Source organism: Oratosquilla oratoria, chromosome 16 (assembly GCF_046742065.1).
Source record: "Oratosquilla oratoria isolate Oo_2021 chromosome 16, ASM4674206v1, whole genome shotgun sequence".
Lineage (NCBI taxonomy): Eukaryota > Metazoa > Arthropoda > Malacostraca > Stomatopoda > Squillidae > Oratosquilla > Oratosquilla oratoria.
Window position 1 is genome coordinate 9355026 of NC_134792.1, and position 13142 is coordinate 9368167.

General features: G+C 40.4%; 1 protein-coding gene across 2 annotated transcripts in view; it reads left to right on the forward strand.

The window, feature by feature from the left end:
- Spt5 (Transcription elongation factor subunit Spt5) overlaps positions 1–13142 on the forward strand; it is a 188025-nt gene that overhangs the window by 167376 nt on the left and 7507 nt on the right. For both annotated transcript variants that reach the window (XM_076199318.1, XM_076199317.1), the window contains exons 20-21: positions 126–241; positions 418–519. In XM_076199318.1, coding sequence (XP_076055433.1) covers positions 126–241; positions 418–519 — 218 coding nt within the window. The remainder of the gene's footprint in view (positions 1–125; positions 242–417; positions 520–13142) is intronic.

A 13142-nucleotide genomic window follows, 5' to 3' on the forward strand; every position in this document is an offset into this window, starting at 1 on the left:
GATTATTATTATTATTATTATTATTATTATTATTATTATTTTTTTTTTTTTTTTTTTTTTTTTTTTTTTTTTTTTTTTTTTTTTTTTTTTTTTTTTTTTTTATGAAAATGTCTGTTTTTCCCCAGGTGTGGATTCTTTGTCAATGCAAGACTGGCAGACTTCTGACATTGAGGTTCGCATTAGAGAGACCCATGATGACTCTGGCCTTATTGGTCAAATTGGTGTAATAAGAAATGTCAATGTAAGTACAGTGTCCTGATACCTTGAGAAAATAGAATTTAATTCAAACGTCTTCACTATAATTTGAAGGTTGATCATCTTCCATGTCATGTGCAGAGTTTCAGTGGATGTGTTTCATACTATATTCTATTTATTCATTATTATTTTGATTTACTTATGTATTTATTTTTAATTCAGGGAGGAATGTGTTCAGTCTTCTTGCCAGAAGAAGAACGTGTGGTGAATATCCTAGGAGAACATCTTGAACCGGTGGTTCCTGCACAGACAGACAGAGTTAAGGTGAATATTATAGAAAGATTAAAAAAAAAAAAAAAAAAAGTACTATTTTAAGCCTTAAATGAGAGTAGGCCTTGTTGAAAGAAATATGAAGTGAATCCATGAAGGAAGAGGAAAATAATATTTCAGTTAAATTGGAAATCCACAATGGAAATTTCAGCAAAGGTGGAATAAGAGCTCTTCCTTCATAGACCTTGGTCTTACAGAAAGATCTTCATTTTATATCAGTCTAGTTGATGATAACAACTACAGTATTTAGGAAGAAAGTCAAGCATAAGTACACATGGGAGAAGGTAGTGGATAGAAGGGTGGTAGCTAGGGCTTTAATGTATATAGTGGTAACCAGGAGAAGAGTGGGAAGTTTTGGATGTACATATTTTAAGGGGAGAGAGTGGGGGAATATCAGATAATTTTTGGTGGAAGGTAAGTAGTGGAGGATAGATAGAGAAAGAGGAAAAGGACAAAAAGTAAGGTGCTTAATGTAAACTACTTAAATGAGAAAGAAAAGGAGTACAAGAAGAAACTGAGAGAAGAGTAGAAGGGAGTGAAGGATCTAGTAGGACTAGGAGTGGAGGAGGAATAGGGATGTTTCAAGGTTGTGTGGATCAGATTTTTGTGGTAAGGCAGATATGTAAGAAAGGATGTTTTTGGGCCTTCATGGATTTTGAAAGGCTTATGACAAGGTAGAAAGGAAGGTACTGTGTGAGGTATTGCAGATATATGGAATAGGAGGAAAGCTATTAAGAGCAGTCAAGAGTATTAGAGCCTGTGTTAGAATTAGAAATGGAGAAAGTGGTTTGAGGTAAAGGTGGGACTTCACCAGGTATGTGTTATGTCACCTTGGCTGTTCAATTTATACATGGATGGGGTGGTGGGAGAGGTACAGGGTGTTCGGGATGAATTTGACTTTTTCAGAAAGGAAAGAAAAACATCATATCTTGGCCAAAATTTTGTGTATTCTCAAAATTCAAAGTGCATATCTTAGAGGGCCTTTTGCCAAATACAGCTCACTCAAAGAAGCCACCCTGAGCCTCCACCACAGCCTCCAGGCGGGACCTGAACCTGTAGCTTGCGGCTGTCACAGTGTTCTTCAAGAGACTACAGAACACCAGTTTGATCCTGGCAATCAGCTCATCCTTGGTGTTGCAGGCAGTATGATTGATGTCTTTTTCAACTGCACCCCACACATAATAGTCCATGGGGTTGCAATCAGGCAAGTTGGGGGTCCAGATGTTGGGACTGGTGAAGTCATAGAACTTCTCAGACAGCCACTTATGGGTTTTCCCAGAGGTGTGATATGGAGCTGAGTCCTGCTGCCACCCAGCGCTTGACAACAGTGGACAGCAATTCAGTATAGCCATCTGAAGCGAGTCTGAGTCCCTCTTCAAAGATGGTGGCATGACGTGGCCTTCACTGGAAACACACTCAAAGACCATCACAGTTTGAGGGAACTTTGCCTTCATGAAGTGCGGGACTTTGTGTGGACTATAGGCTAGCCACCTGTTGTTCTGCACATTGTGCAACTGGTCCTGGCAGAAGTTCTTCATGTCCGAGAAGAACCAGAGCATCCCTGGCTCAACTGGGTGTTTGACCTTGTTGAAGAGTTTCTTGGCTTTCGTAAGGCAGTTCTCTTGGTCAGTGCTTCCTTCACAGACAATAATCCAATGCCCATCACTCTTGCCAAGGTCTGCATTGCCTTACCTGGATTGTGCCACCATTTTTTTTTTTTTTTTTTTCTTTTTTTTTTTTTTTTTTTTTTTTTCTTCTTCTTCTTCTTCTTCTTCTTCTTCTTCTTCTTCTTCTTCTTCTTCTTCTTCTTCTTCTTCTTCTTCTTCTTCTTCTTCTTCTTCTTCTTCTTCTTCTTCTTCTTCTCCTCCTCCTCTTCCTCCTCCTCCTCCTCCTCCTCCTCCAGCTGGACCAATTTTGAATTTTGTTGTGCGGACAGTTAGAACACCTGCTATGATAATTCCTGCTAGCCATTGCTTCTACATCTCTGTTGCAATTCTCCATCTCACAGCCTTCATGGTATTCAAGGAGCACTGAGTTGCAGCTAAGATTTCCAAATTTTTTAATCTGGCATGAATCATCTTGATGCAGGTCACTCTCATACCCACCAATAGTACACTGAATCACCTATCCATTGCACTTTACCGCTGTTAAATCCTTCAAATGGTTCTGTAATGTCTGATAATAAAATTATCAAATTTATCCCAAACACCCTGTACAAGGACTGGAGATGGTTAAAGAAAATGGAGAAAAATTGGAGATAATCCAGTTATTGTTTGCTGACAACAACGTGTTTTTAGTAATTAAATGTGGTTAAAAGTAAGGTGATGAGATATACAAGGGGAGAGGATGGCAGCAAATTGGAAGTGAGTATGAAGGGAGAGAGAGTTGAGGAAGTGGACAGATTTAGATACTTGTATGTGAATGTGGTGGGAAAGGGAAGAATGGAGTTAGAATGTAGATTGAAAGAAGCAAGTAAATGCCTTGGGGATTAAAAAGTGTAATGAGAAATAGACATTTGGTAATGGATACTAAGAGGAGATTATATTTACCTAGTTGTATTGTACGGTAAGGGAGCTCTGCTTGTGGTGACCCGTCTTTGTATCTTTCAGCGTCAAGTTTTTTCTTAAAATCTTGAATAGTGTTTGCACACAAAGTCTCTTTATCTAAGTTATTCCAGATATCCAGCACTCTGTGTGGGAAGCTATTCTTTTTCCGATCTCTTCTATAATAATCCTTTTGAGTTTCTTTTCATGACCTCTTGTTTTTCCATTGTCATTTTTTAGTAAATCATTCCTATCAAGGATTTCCATTCCTTTCATGATTATATAGATAGTCAGTAGATCACCTCTTTCTCTTCTCTGCTCCAGTGTTGGTGGTTCCAATTTCAATAATCTTTGTTGTTCGTATGTTAATTTGAAAAGAGCTGGTGCCAATTTTGTCATTACTCTTCATATTCTTTCTACATACATATATACATATACCTAGGCTTTTTCCCCCTTACAAGGGGGGTAGCCAAAAAGAAAAAGGCATAAAATTATTCCCACCCATTCCATCCCTGAATACACTCCACACCCCTCCACCCTCCCTCTTATCTTAGCACCTCCTGAATGACGGGTCATCCCTGCACCTTGTCCACTGCCCTGGGTCAGAAGCAGTGTCGCAAGACACAGCACATCCACAGCAAGGCCGCTTCATTAAATCGGCGACCCCCCCTATCCGTCCCCCCATTGCATAAAATGAGAGGACGGGGAGAAATCCCTTCGGGCTGCGTCAAATTTTGCTCACACCTACTACCTCACCCCCCATCCACCCGCCCATTCCACCTCATGCAATCACAACATCCATATACAACCATTCTCCATTCACCCGTCTTCTGTCCTCTCCCGTCCTTCCTCAACAGACATTCCCCTCTTCCCCAAAGCCCCCTTCACCCCATCCATCCACCTCATCCTAGGACGTCCCCTCATGTTCACTCCCTCCACATCTGCCTTCCACACCTCTTTTACTAGTCTTTCTTCACTCATTCTTTCCATGTGTCCAAACCATCCTAATATTCTTTCATCAACCCTATCTCCCAACTCCCTTTCCACTCCTGTTCTCCTCCTCACCTCCTCATTTCTCACTCTATCTAGCCTAGTAACCCCCATCATACTTCTCAGACAAACACATTCAAACTCCTTCTCTCTTCTTCTCTTATGTTCCATGTTTCTGCCCCATACAGTGCTGTTGGCACAATCACTCCTTCATACAGTCTCCTCTTAGCATCCATTCCCAAATGTCTATTCCTCATTACACTCTTTAATCCACCAAGGCATTTACTCGCTTCTCTCAATCTACATTCTACCTCCACTTTCACTCCACCTTTCCCTGCCACATTTGCACCCAAGTATCTAAAACTATCCACTTCCTCCAGTCGCTCTCCCTTAATGCTCACTTCCAGACTACTGCCACTTTCACCCCTTGTACATCTCATCTTTTACCCACATTTATCTTTAGCTTTCTTCTATCACATACTCTCCCAAACTCTGTCACCAACTTCCTCAATCCCTCCTCCGATCCTGCCACAAGCGCAGTGTCGTCCGCAAACAACAGCTGGCTCACCTCCCACTTTTCTCCATTTTCTTTAACCATCTCCAATCCCTTGCCCACTACCCTTGCATTTACCTCTCGCACCACCCCATCCATGTATAAGTTGAACAGCCAGGTGCGACATAACGCATCCTTGATGAAGTCCCACCTTCACCTCGAACCACTCACTCTCTCCATTTCCAATCCTGACACAAGCTCTACTATTCTCATAAAAACTCTTGACAGCTCCCAGAAGCTTTCCTCCTATCCCGTATATCTGCATAACCTCCCACAGTGCCTTCCTCTCTACCCTATCATAAGCCTTTTCCAGATCCATAAAAGTCCAAAAAACATCCTTCCCCTTTCCTATAGCATTCTCACATATCTGTCTTACCACAAAGATCTGATCTACACAACCTCTACCTGTCCTAAATCCACACTGTTCCTCACCAATTACTCCTTCTGTTCCTCTCCTAATCCTCTCAATCAAGATCCTCCCATAAGCCTTCCCAACTACACTCAACAAGCTAATCCCTCTGAAACTACTACATTCACACTTCTTTCTAATTTCCTTATATTCTTTTTAGTACTGGGTGTCCATAGTGTCACTCTGTATTCCAGTTTTGGTCTCATTAACCCCTTCAATAGAGGCCACATCGCACGTCTGGCAGCATTAGCTGCCAGATGTGTGATGTTGCGTCATAATACTTGCATTATAAAAAATAAAGTCACTGCTCTATCGCTCGTTCTCTTTCACCCATGAATTTTGATAACCATAGAAAATATGATGAAGCCAGTTTACAGAGTATAGGGGTCACGCAGGTATGACTACAATAAATATAATCAAGACGCCGACGTCGGCATCCTCACGTACCCACTTGCTCCTCATGACGCCTACGTAGGCGTCATCGTATGGTAGGGGTTAATGTAACTAATATTTTTTTAATAATTTCTTCATCCAAATAGTCAAATGCCACTTTCATTGACCTTAATAGGTTGAAGGTTTCTCAAACTATTTTGTTGATATGATTATCCGGTGTCATGTCTTTGCTGATTATTACTCCAAGGTCTCTTTCCAAGTTCACTTTTTTTTTTTTTTTTTTTTTTTTTTTTTTTTTTTTTTTTCCCCTCCAATTTGATAATTTTTCTATATTCTGTTTTTCCTTTTTCCAAACATTTCTTGATGTTGAAGCTCATTTCCCACTTTTGAGTCCATTTCCAGATTTTGTCCAAGTCTGTAATGATTCACAGTCCTCCTATGTGGGACACCACTTATCATTTATTCCCACTTTGAGTATTGTCTAATTACTACCCTCATTTTTTTCCCAGTCAGGAATCCTCCATCCATTCTAATAATTTACCTCCAATGCCACCTATTGATTCTATTTTTCGTATTAATTGCTTGTGTGGTACCTTATCAAATGCTTTTTCTAGGTCTAGATAGGCACAGTCTGCCCATCCATCCCTCTCTTGTATTGTTTGTATTAGTCTCGAATAGAAACAGATCAGGTTTGTTTTACATGATCTTCCTTGTCTAAATCCAAATTGATTTGGGTTCAGTATAGTTTTTTCTTCCAGGTGTTTAACCCATCTACTTTTGATCACTTTTTCACATATTTTTGCTACTGTGCTTGTTAGGGAGACCGGTCTGTAGTTGTTGGATTTTCCTTGTTTCCTCCTTTATATCTTGGTACAATATTTACATTTTTCCAGTCTTGTGGTACCTTTCCTTCTTTGAGTGAGCATTTGATTAAACTGTATATTTTATCTGTTAACTCCTCTTCATTCTTTCAGTATCCAGTTTACAATTCCATCTGGACCATGCAATTTTCTGACATCAAGTTTTTTTATTTTGTTGCTGATTTCCTTCTTCGTTACAGTTATTTCCTTCATTGGGGGGGATTTCTGTCTTTCTATTCCCTCACAGTTTGGTGAGTTCTTAATTGTGAATACCAATTTCAAATGATTGCTCATAATTTCTGCCATTTCTTGTTCTTCTGTATATTCATGACTTCCTTGGCACAACTTTTCTATTTCTTGTTAGTTTTTAAGTTTACCATTCACATATCTGTAAAATAGTTTAAGTTATTCCTTGCATTTTTCTGTTATTTCTTTTTCATAATTTCTCTTTTCTTCTCTGCATATTTTTACATAATCGTTTCATAGTTTGATGTATGTTTGCCATTTGCCCTCCAGGCTTTGTCTCTTTTATCCTTAGCTTCACTACATTTTTTGTTGTACCAGTTCTTTATGTATACTCTTTCTTGCTTTTGTTGTACATATTTGTTCACTCCCTCATAAATTTCTTATAGTATATTCCTTTTCTCTTCCATCTTTGTTTCTTCCTTTAGAAAATTTTCCCAGTTTGCATTACAAAAGAATTTAAGTTTCTCAATTTTTTTTTTTTTTTTTTTTTTTTTTTTTTCCGTTCCCTAGACTGTCTGACCGAGCAGTCCCGTCTCCCCAAGAAATGCCACAGCCGAAACTGGGTTTTCCCACAAATCCTTTATAGAGTGTAGTGTTGTTTGCATGCGTGATTGTGTATAATGCAGTCTTCCATTATGTGTTGTATGGTATGGAGTCAAGTGTTACATCCTGGGTAGCTGTTCACAATGCGGTCATCCAGCCTCTTCTGGTAGCTTAGAAGTGCTGGGTGGTGACCGTACCGCAGTCTGGCCAAGTGGACTCTGTCCTTTCGTGGGAGAGAGGATTCAGAAGGGTGGATATCAGGGGGTCTGGCATGCAGCAATGTGTTGTCTTTCAGTGTGTTAATGGAGCGGTGAGTGATATGATTATGAATATGTTTCCGGAGGCTGGTATTTGGTGGTTGTGGAGGAAGAGAAGAGAGTATCTGTGTGTGATACAGGTCTTTGGGTGTTGTTTTAATGTTTCTTGGTGTGTGTGGGTGTTCTGCTATGTAGTGTAGCGGGTGTGATATGTTTGTGGTGACTGCGGCAAGTGTTTATGTGCCTCTCATGTCGAGGTGGTCCTTGACTTTGAGGACTTTTGTTTCATGGTGTAAATGGTCTGTAGGTGTTGTATTTGTGCAGCCTGTAATTGTTTTTAGGGCTTTGTTTTGTATGATTTGAAGGGTGTTGTGGTGTGTCTCACTGAGATTAGGAGCCCATGCAGGACTCATATATTTCATCACAGAGCGTATGCATTGTTTGTATATTGTTGTATTAGTTTCTTTGTTTTGTCCAAATGTTGTTCCAGCAATTGACTTAAGTGCATTAAGTCTAGGTGTGCATTTGTTTTTTATGTTTGTGATATGTTGTTTGAAAGACATGGATGTATCGTATGTTACACCAAGAATTTTCGGTGTGTTTGTGTGTGGTATTAGAGTGTTGTTGTTGTAGAGATGAGGTATGTATTTGTGTTCTTTTGTCCAGTTGTTGTTGTTGTTGTTGTCGTTCCCTAGACTGTCTGTCCGAGCAATCCCGTCTCCCCGAGGAATGCCATAGCCGAAACTGGGTTTTCCCACAAATCCTTTATAGAGCGTATGTTGTGTTGTTTGCGTGCATGATTGTGTATAATGCAGTCTTCCATTATGTGTTGTATGGTATGGGGTGAAGTGTTACATCCTGGGCAGCTGTTCACAATGCAGTCATCCAGCCTCTTCTGGTAGCTTAGAAGTGCTGGGTGGTGACCGCACCGCAGTCTGGCCAAGTGGACTCTGTCCTTTCGTGGGAGAGAGGATTCAGAAGGGTGGATATCAGGGGGTCTGGCATGCAGCAGTGTGTTGTCTTTCAGTGTGTTAATGGAGCGGTGAGTGATATGATTATGAATATGTTCCCGGAGGCTGGTATTTGGTGGTTGTGGAGGAAGAGAAGAGAGTATCTGTGCGAGATAAAGGTCTTTGGGTGTTGTCTTAATGTTTCTTGGTGTGTGTGGGTGTTCTGCTATGTAGTGTAGTGGGTGTAATGTGTTTGTGGTGGCTGCAGCAAGTGTTTATGTGCCTCCCATGTCGAGGTGGTCCTTGACTTTGAGGACTTTTGTTTCATGGTGGAAATGGTCTGTAGGTGTTGTATTTGTGCAGCCTGTAATTGTTTTTAGGGCTTTGTTTTGTATGATTTGAAGGGTGTTGTGGTGTGTCTCACTGAGATTAGGAGCCCATGCAGGACTCGCATAATTCAACACTGAGCGTATGCATTGTTTGTATATTGTTATATTAGTTTCTTTGTTTTGTCCAAATGTTGTTCCAGTGATTGACTTAAGTGCGTTAAGTCTGGGTGTGCATTTGTTTTTTTATGTTTGTGTTGTTTGAAAGACATGGATGTATTGTATGTTACACCAAGAATTTTCGGTGTGTTTGTGTGTGGTATTAGAGTGTTGTTGATGTAGAGATGAGGTATGTATTTGTGTTCTTTTGTCCAGTTGGTGAGAAGTGTTGCTGTAGATTTGGTTGGAGCTATTTTGAGTCTGTTTGTGATGAACCATGTGTTGAGTGTGTCAAGGTATGGCTGGATTATTTCTGCAGCTTTGTCTGTGTTACGATGTGTGCATGTGATTGTTATGTCATCTGCGTAGGAAGAGATTTGTATTTCTGAGGTGTCTGGCGTGGGTAAGTCATGCATGTATAGATTAAATAGTGTGGGGGATAGAACCGAGCCCTGTGGTACTCCGTTCTTAATGATTCTGATGTGCGATGATTGGCCATTATATGACACGTAAGCATTCCTACCTGCCAGATAATTGGCCAGCCATCTTTTGGTGTTATTGTGCATGTCTGTGTTATATATTTTATTTGTTAGGTTGTGGCAGGGGATAGCATCAAAAGCTTTACTAATGTCTAATGTTATAAGAAGTGTTCTTTGGTGGGGCCTATCTGAATTGATGCCATCTAAAATTCTTAGTGTGAGGTTTGTCAGAAGAGTGTTTGTGGAGTGTAGTGGCCTAAAACTGTGTTGTGAGTCAGCAAGGGGAATATGTGGTGTGACAAGTTTAAGTATTAGGCGTTCAATGACTTTAGAGGGGGTGCAGAGAAGTGTGATTGGACGGTGCGATGTTGGGATTGTTGGGTCTTTGTTCGGTTTTGGAATGGTGATTATTTTACCATGTTTCCAGATGTCGGGTATAGTGTTGTGTGAATAGCTGTAGTTTGCAATGTTTGTGAGTGGCCTCTCGTTCAGCTGGCTAGTTCAGGATCCTCTGCCTGGAGTTGTATGAGCTTACTCCTAGTGACTGGCGAGGAACTAAAACTAGCCAGGGCCGTGACACTATCCTCATCAGAGCTACTCTTAGTTTTCTCTGCCAGGGAGGGATCTTAAAAAAACTCTCCTAAACCAATATCAGGGAGGTCTATTTGACTGGAGTCTACTTCCGACTCCTCACAAGGCAAGGAAGGATCTACATCATCAACTCTTCCACTGACAAGCTCACTACAGGTACACTTCACCTTACGTCGTTAATTGGTTCCAGGAGACACGGCGTAAGTCGAAAAACGACGTAAGTCGAAAAACGACATAAGTCGAAAAATGACGTAAGTCGAAAAACGACGTAAGTCAAATTTGCTTACAAGTAGGCTAGGTAGGCCTGGTGTAGCCTAGGCTAAACTGCCAATAGCCATTTTTCAGTACTTTATTTTACTTTTGATTGGATTTTTTATTAAACAAGGTTAATAAAAATCTATTTTAAATTTCCAAACAGAACATTTATTTATCATTTTGTAATAAAGTATAAAAAAGTACCTGTACTTATTCATCAATACGTACAATTTGCTGTACTTTATGAATGCATTGTCAATTACATACGGTGAAACAAAACAAAAAACAAATAAATAAAAACTAGTTTAAGCTTACAATCATTTTGTATAAGTGAAAAATTGAATAAAGTATTTTTAATTTACCAATGCAGTACATACATTATGTCGATGTTTATGCATTGCTATTTCGCGGTGCTGTACTCTATGAATGCATTGTCAATAACATACGGTAAAACAAAACAAAAAACAAAGAAATAAAAACTATTTCAAGCTTACATATAATCATATTGTAATAAGTGAAAGACTTTAATGTATTTTCAGTTTACCAAAACAGTAGATACAATATGTTGATGTTTATGTTGTAGACGTAGATGGCTGGGGATTGTCGACATCAACATCAGCTGATTCTCGTCGTTCGACGCGTAAAAACTGGTCAAGAGTACCTTGAACCGTCTTCTTGTTCTTTTCTTCAAGGATTAGATTATAAGGAGCAAAAGCTTCATAACAAGCCCCCATTATCTTGGAAAAGCGTTGAGCATTTGGATCCATATCCTTAAACATAGCAAGACCTTTTTCGATGTGTGCAAATGCTTCCTCCATTTTCTTAATGGTGAAGTGGCGTGGCTCAGATTCATCATCCTCTTCTTCTTCTTTCTTTTGTTGCTCCTGAAGTTCCATCAAATCCTTGTTCGTCAGTAACTCCTTGTCTTTTTCACAGATAATAATCCAAAAGAATTGCGGGAGTCGAGACGCCGCTTACGTTAAATACATATTGGAAGTACCGTTGCGATTTCATGTTCTAGTGGACTAGGCCATACTACTTTATGGTATATATTTTAGCAGTTACTGAATCTTTATATAATTTTACATGCTTTTATTCTTATTTATTGTAACATGAATTGCTTGAAACACTTGAAACGTTTTTTGGTGTTTATGCGATTCCATTATTGGCTGACCAACGTAAAGTCAAGTAAAACGACAACTTGAATTTTTTTCCATATTATTTTTGAAAACCGATGTATCTTCGAAAACGACGTAAGTCGAGGTGTGCCTGTACTCTCGACACCTTCCCTTTGGCTCATGCTGCGAGTGACTGCACACGCAGGAAATAGCCCAGGAATGTCCTTTTCTAACTGGCTGGTATTGTTCTCAACAGAGGGACGTGATGAAACCATGGCATTAGGTAACATCACTCCTCCAGCGAGGTCATTCCCTATCAAGAGAGATACGCCTTCTACAGGTAACCTATCCACTACTCCTAAAGTGACATAACCGGATGTGATAGGGGAACGCAAATATAACATGCACAGTGGGATATGTGATCTCCCGGTTAAACCGTTCACTAATACCCAATTTCCGGTATAACACATCTCTATGGAGGGGACAGCATCCTTAGCCACTAGAGATAAGGCAGAGCCTGTGTCTCTCAAAATCTTAAGGGGAATGGGTTCATTGAACTGAGTGAGAGCTACAGAACCAGATGAGTAAAATGGTTCGAATGGAGATGATGTGGGAGAAGAATTAGCAGTGGCAACCGGTCGGTTATTAGTAGGAGAAAGGAGATCCAACTGAACTTCCATTTGTTCTGCCACATTGATCGCGAGAGAGGGGGTTCCTACAAGAGAGGGCTTCTTATTTTTAAGTTTAAAACAGTCACTAACCTCGTGACCTGACCGCTTGCAATATTTGCAGAAAGTCTTCCTCTCATTACTAACACTGGGTCCCCCTGTCTCACGGGCAACGGGCTTACCTGAGGTAGATAATGGGAATCCTGTAGTCATCTGAGGTCCTGCTGCCTGTGGGGTTGACATGGGAGGAAGGGGACTGGCCTGCGGTTGTGAAGGTCTTTGGTCCGAGGGAGTGGACCTGCAATGTACCTTAGGATTAGAGAGGCTGAAATGATCCGCTACTGGGCCTGCCTCAGCTAGTGTATGGATACCTCTCTGGTCGAGGTGGGCTCGTATGTCTGGGGGAATAAGAGAGAACATAAGAAGAACATAAGAAATAAAGGAGACTGCAAAAGACCATAAGGCAGCTCCGTATCCATCACCACCTGTCATCCCCATCCATAAAGTTGTCTAATCGTTTTTTAAAACAACTGATAGTTTCAGCGCTTACTACATGGTTACTAAGTTTATTCCATTCATCGACCACCCTATTAGTAAACCAATTCTTGCCTATTTCCTTCTTAAATCTAAATTTGTCCAGTTTATACCCATTACTGCGAGTCCTGCCCTGTTGTTTTATTATGATGACCTTGTTTGCATCACCCTTGTTATAGCCTTTGATCCACTTGAACACTTCTATTAGATCACCCCGCACTCTGCGTCTTTCCAGAGAGTGTAAGTTTAGGTGCCTAAGCCTCTCTTCGTAAGGCAAATTTCCGAGTCCTTGTATCATTTTGGTCATTCTTCTCTGTACTGATTCTAGTGTCTTCGAGCAGAAATAACTCGATAATTTCTGCGGGAGTTTTGGCATTCTCGCTCTCTATCCATTTGTGTATGAGTGTGTGTTTGCGCCGAAAGAATTCGACGTATGTTTCTTGGCTTTCTCTTTTCCGTTTTCTAAACCGTTGTCAATAGGCTTCAGGAACAAGTTGATAGCTCGTAAGCACGGTGGTCTTAACCAGCTCATAGTCTTCAACCTGCTCGTCGGAGAGAGCGGAGAAGACATCCAAAGCCTTACCGGTAAATGACCGGTAGACAAGCTGAGTCCACTTATCATACGGCCACTCGTTCAATTTAGCCATTTTCTCAAATAACGCAAAGAACCTGTCTGGTTCGTCTTCATTAAACTTGGGAACACTACCTAGATTTTGGTTTATGTTGAATGTGGGAGTGTTATT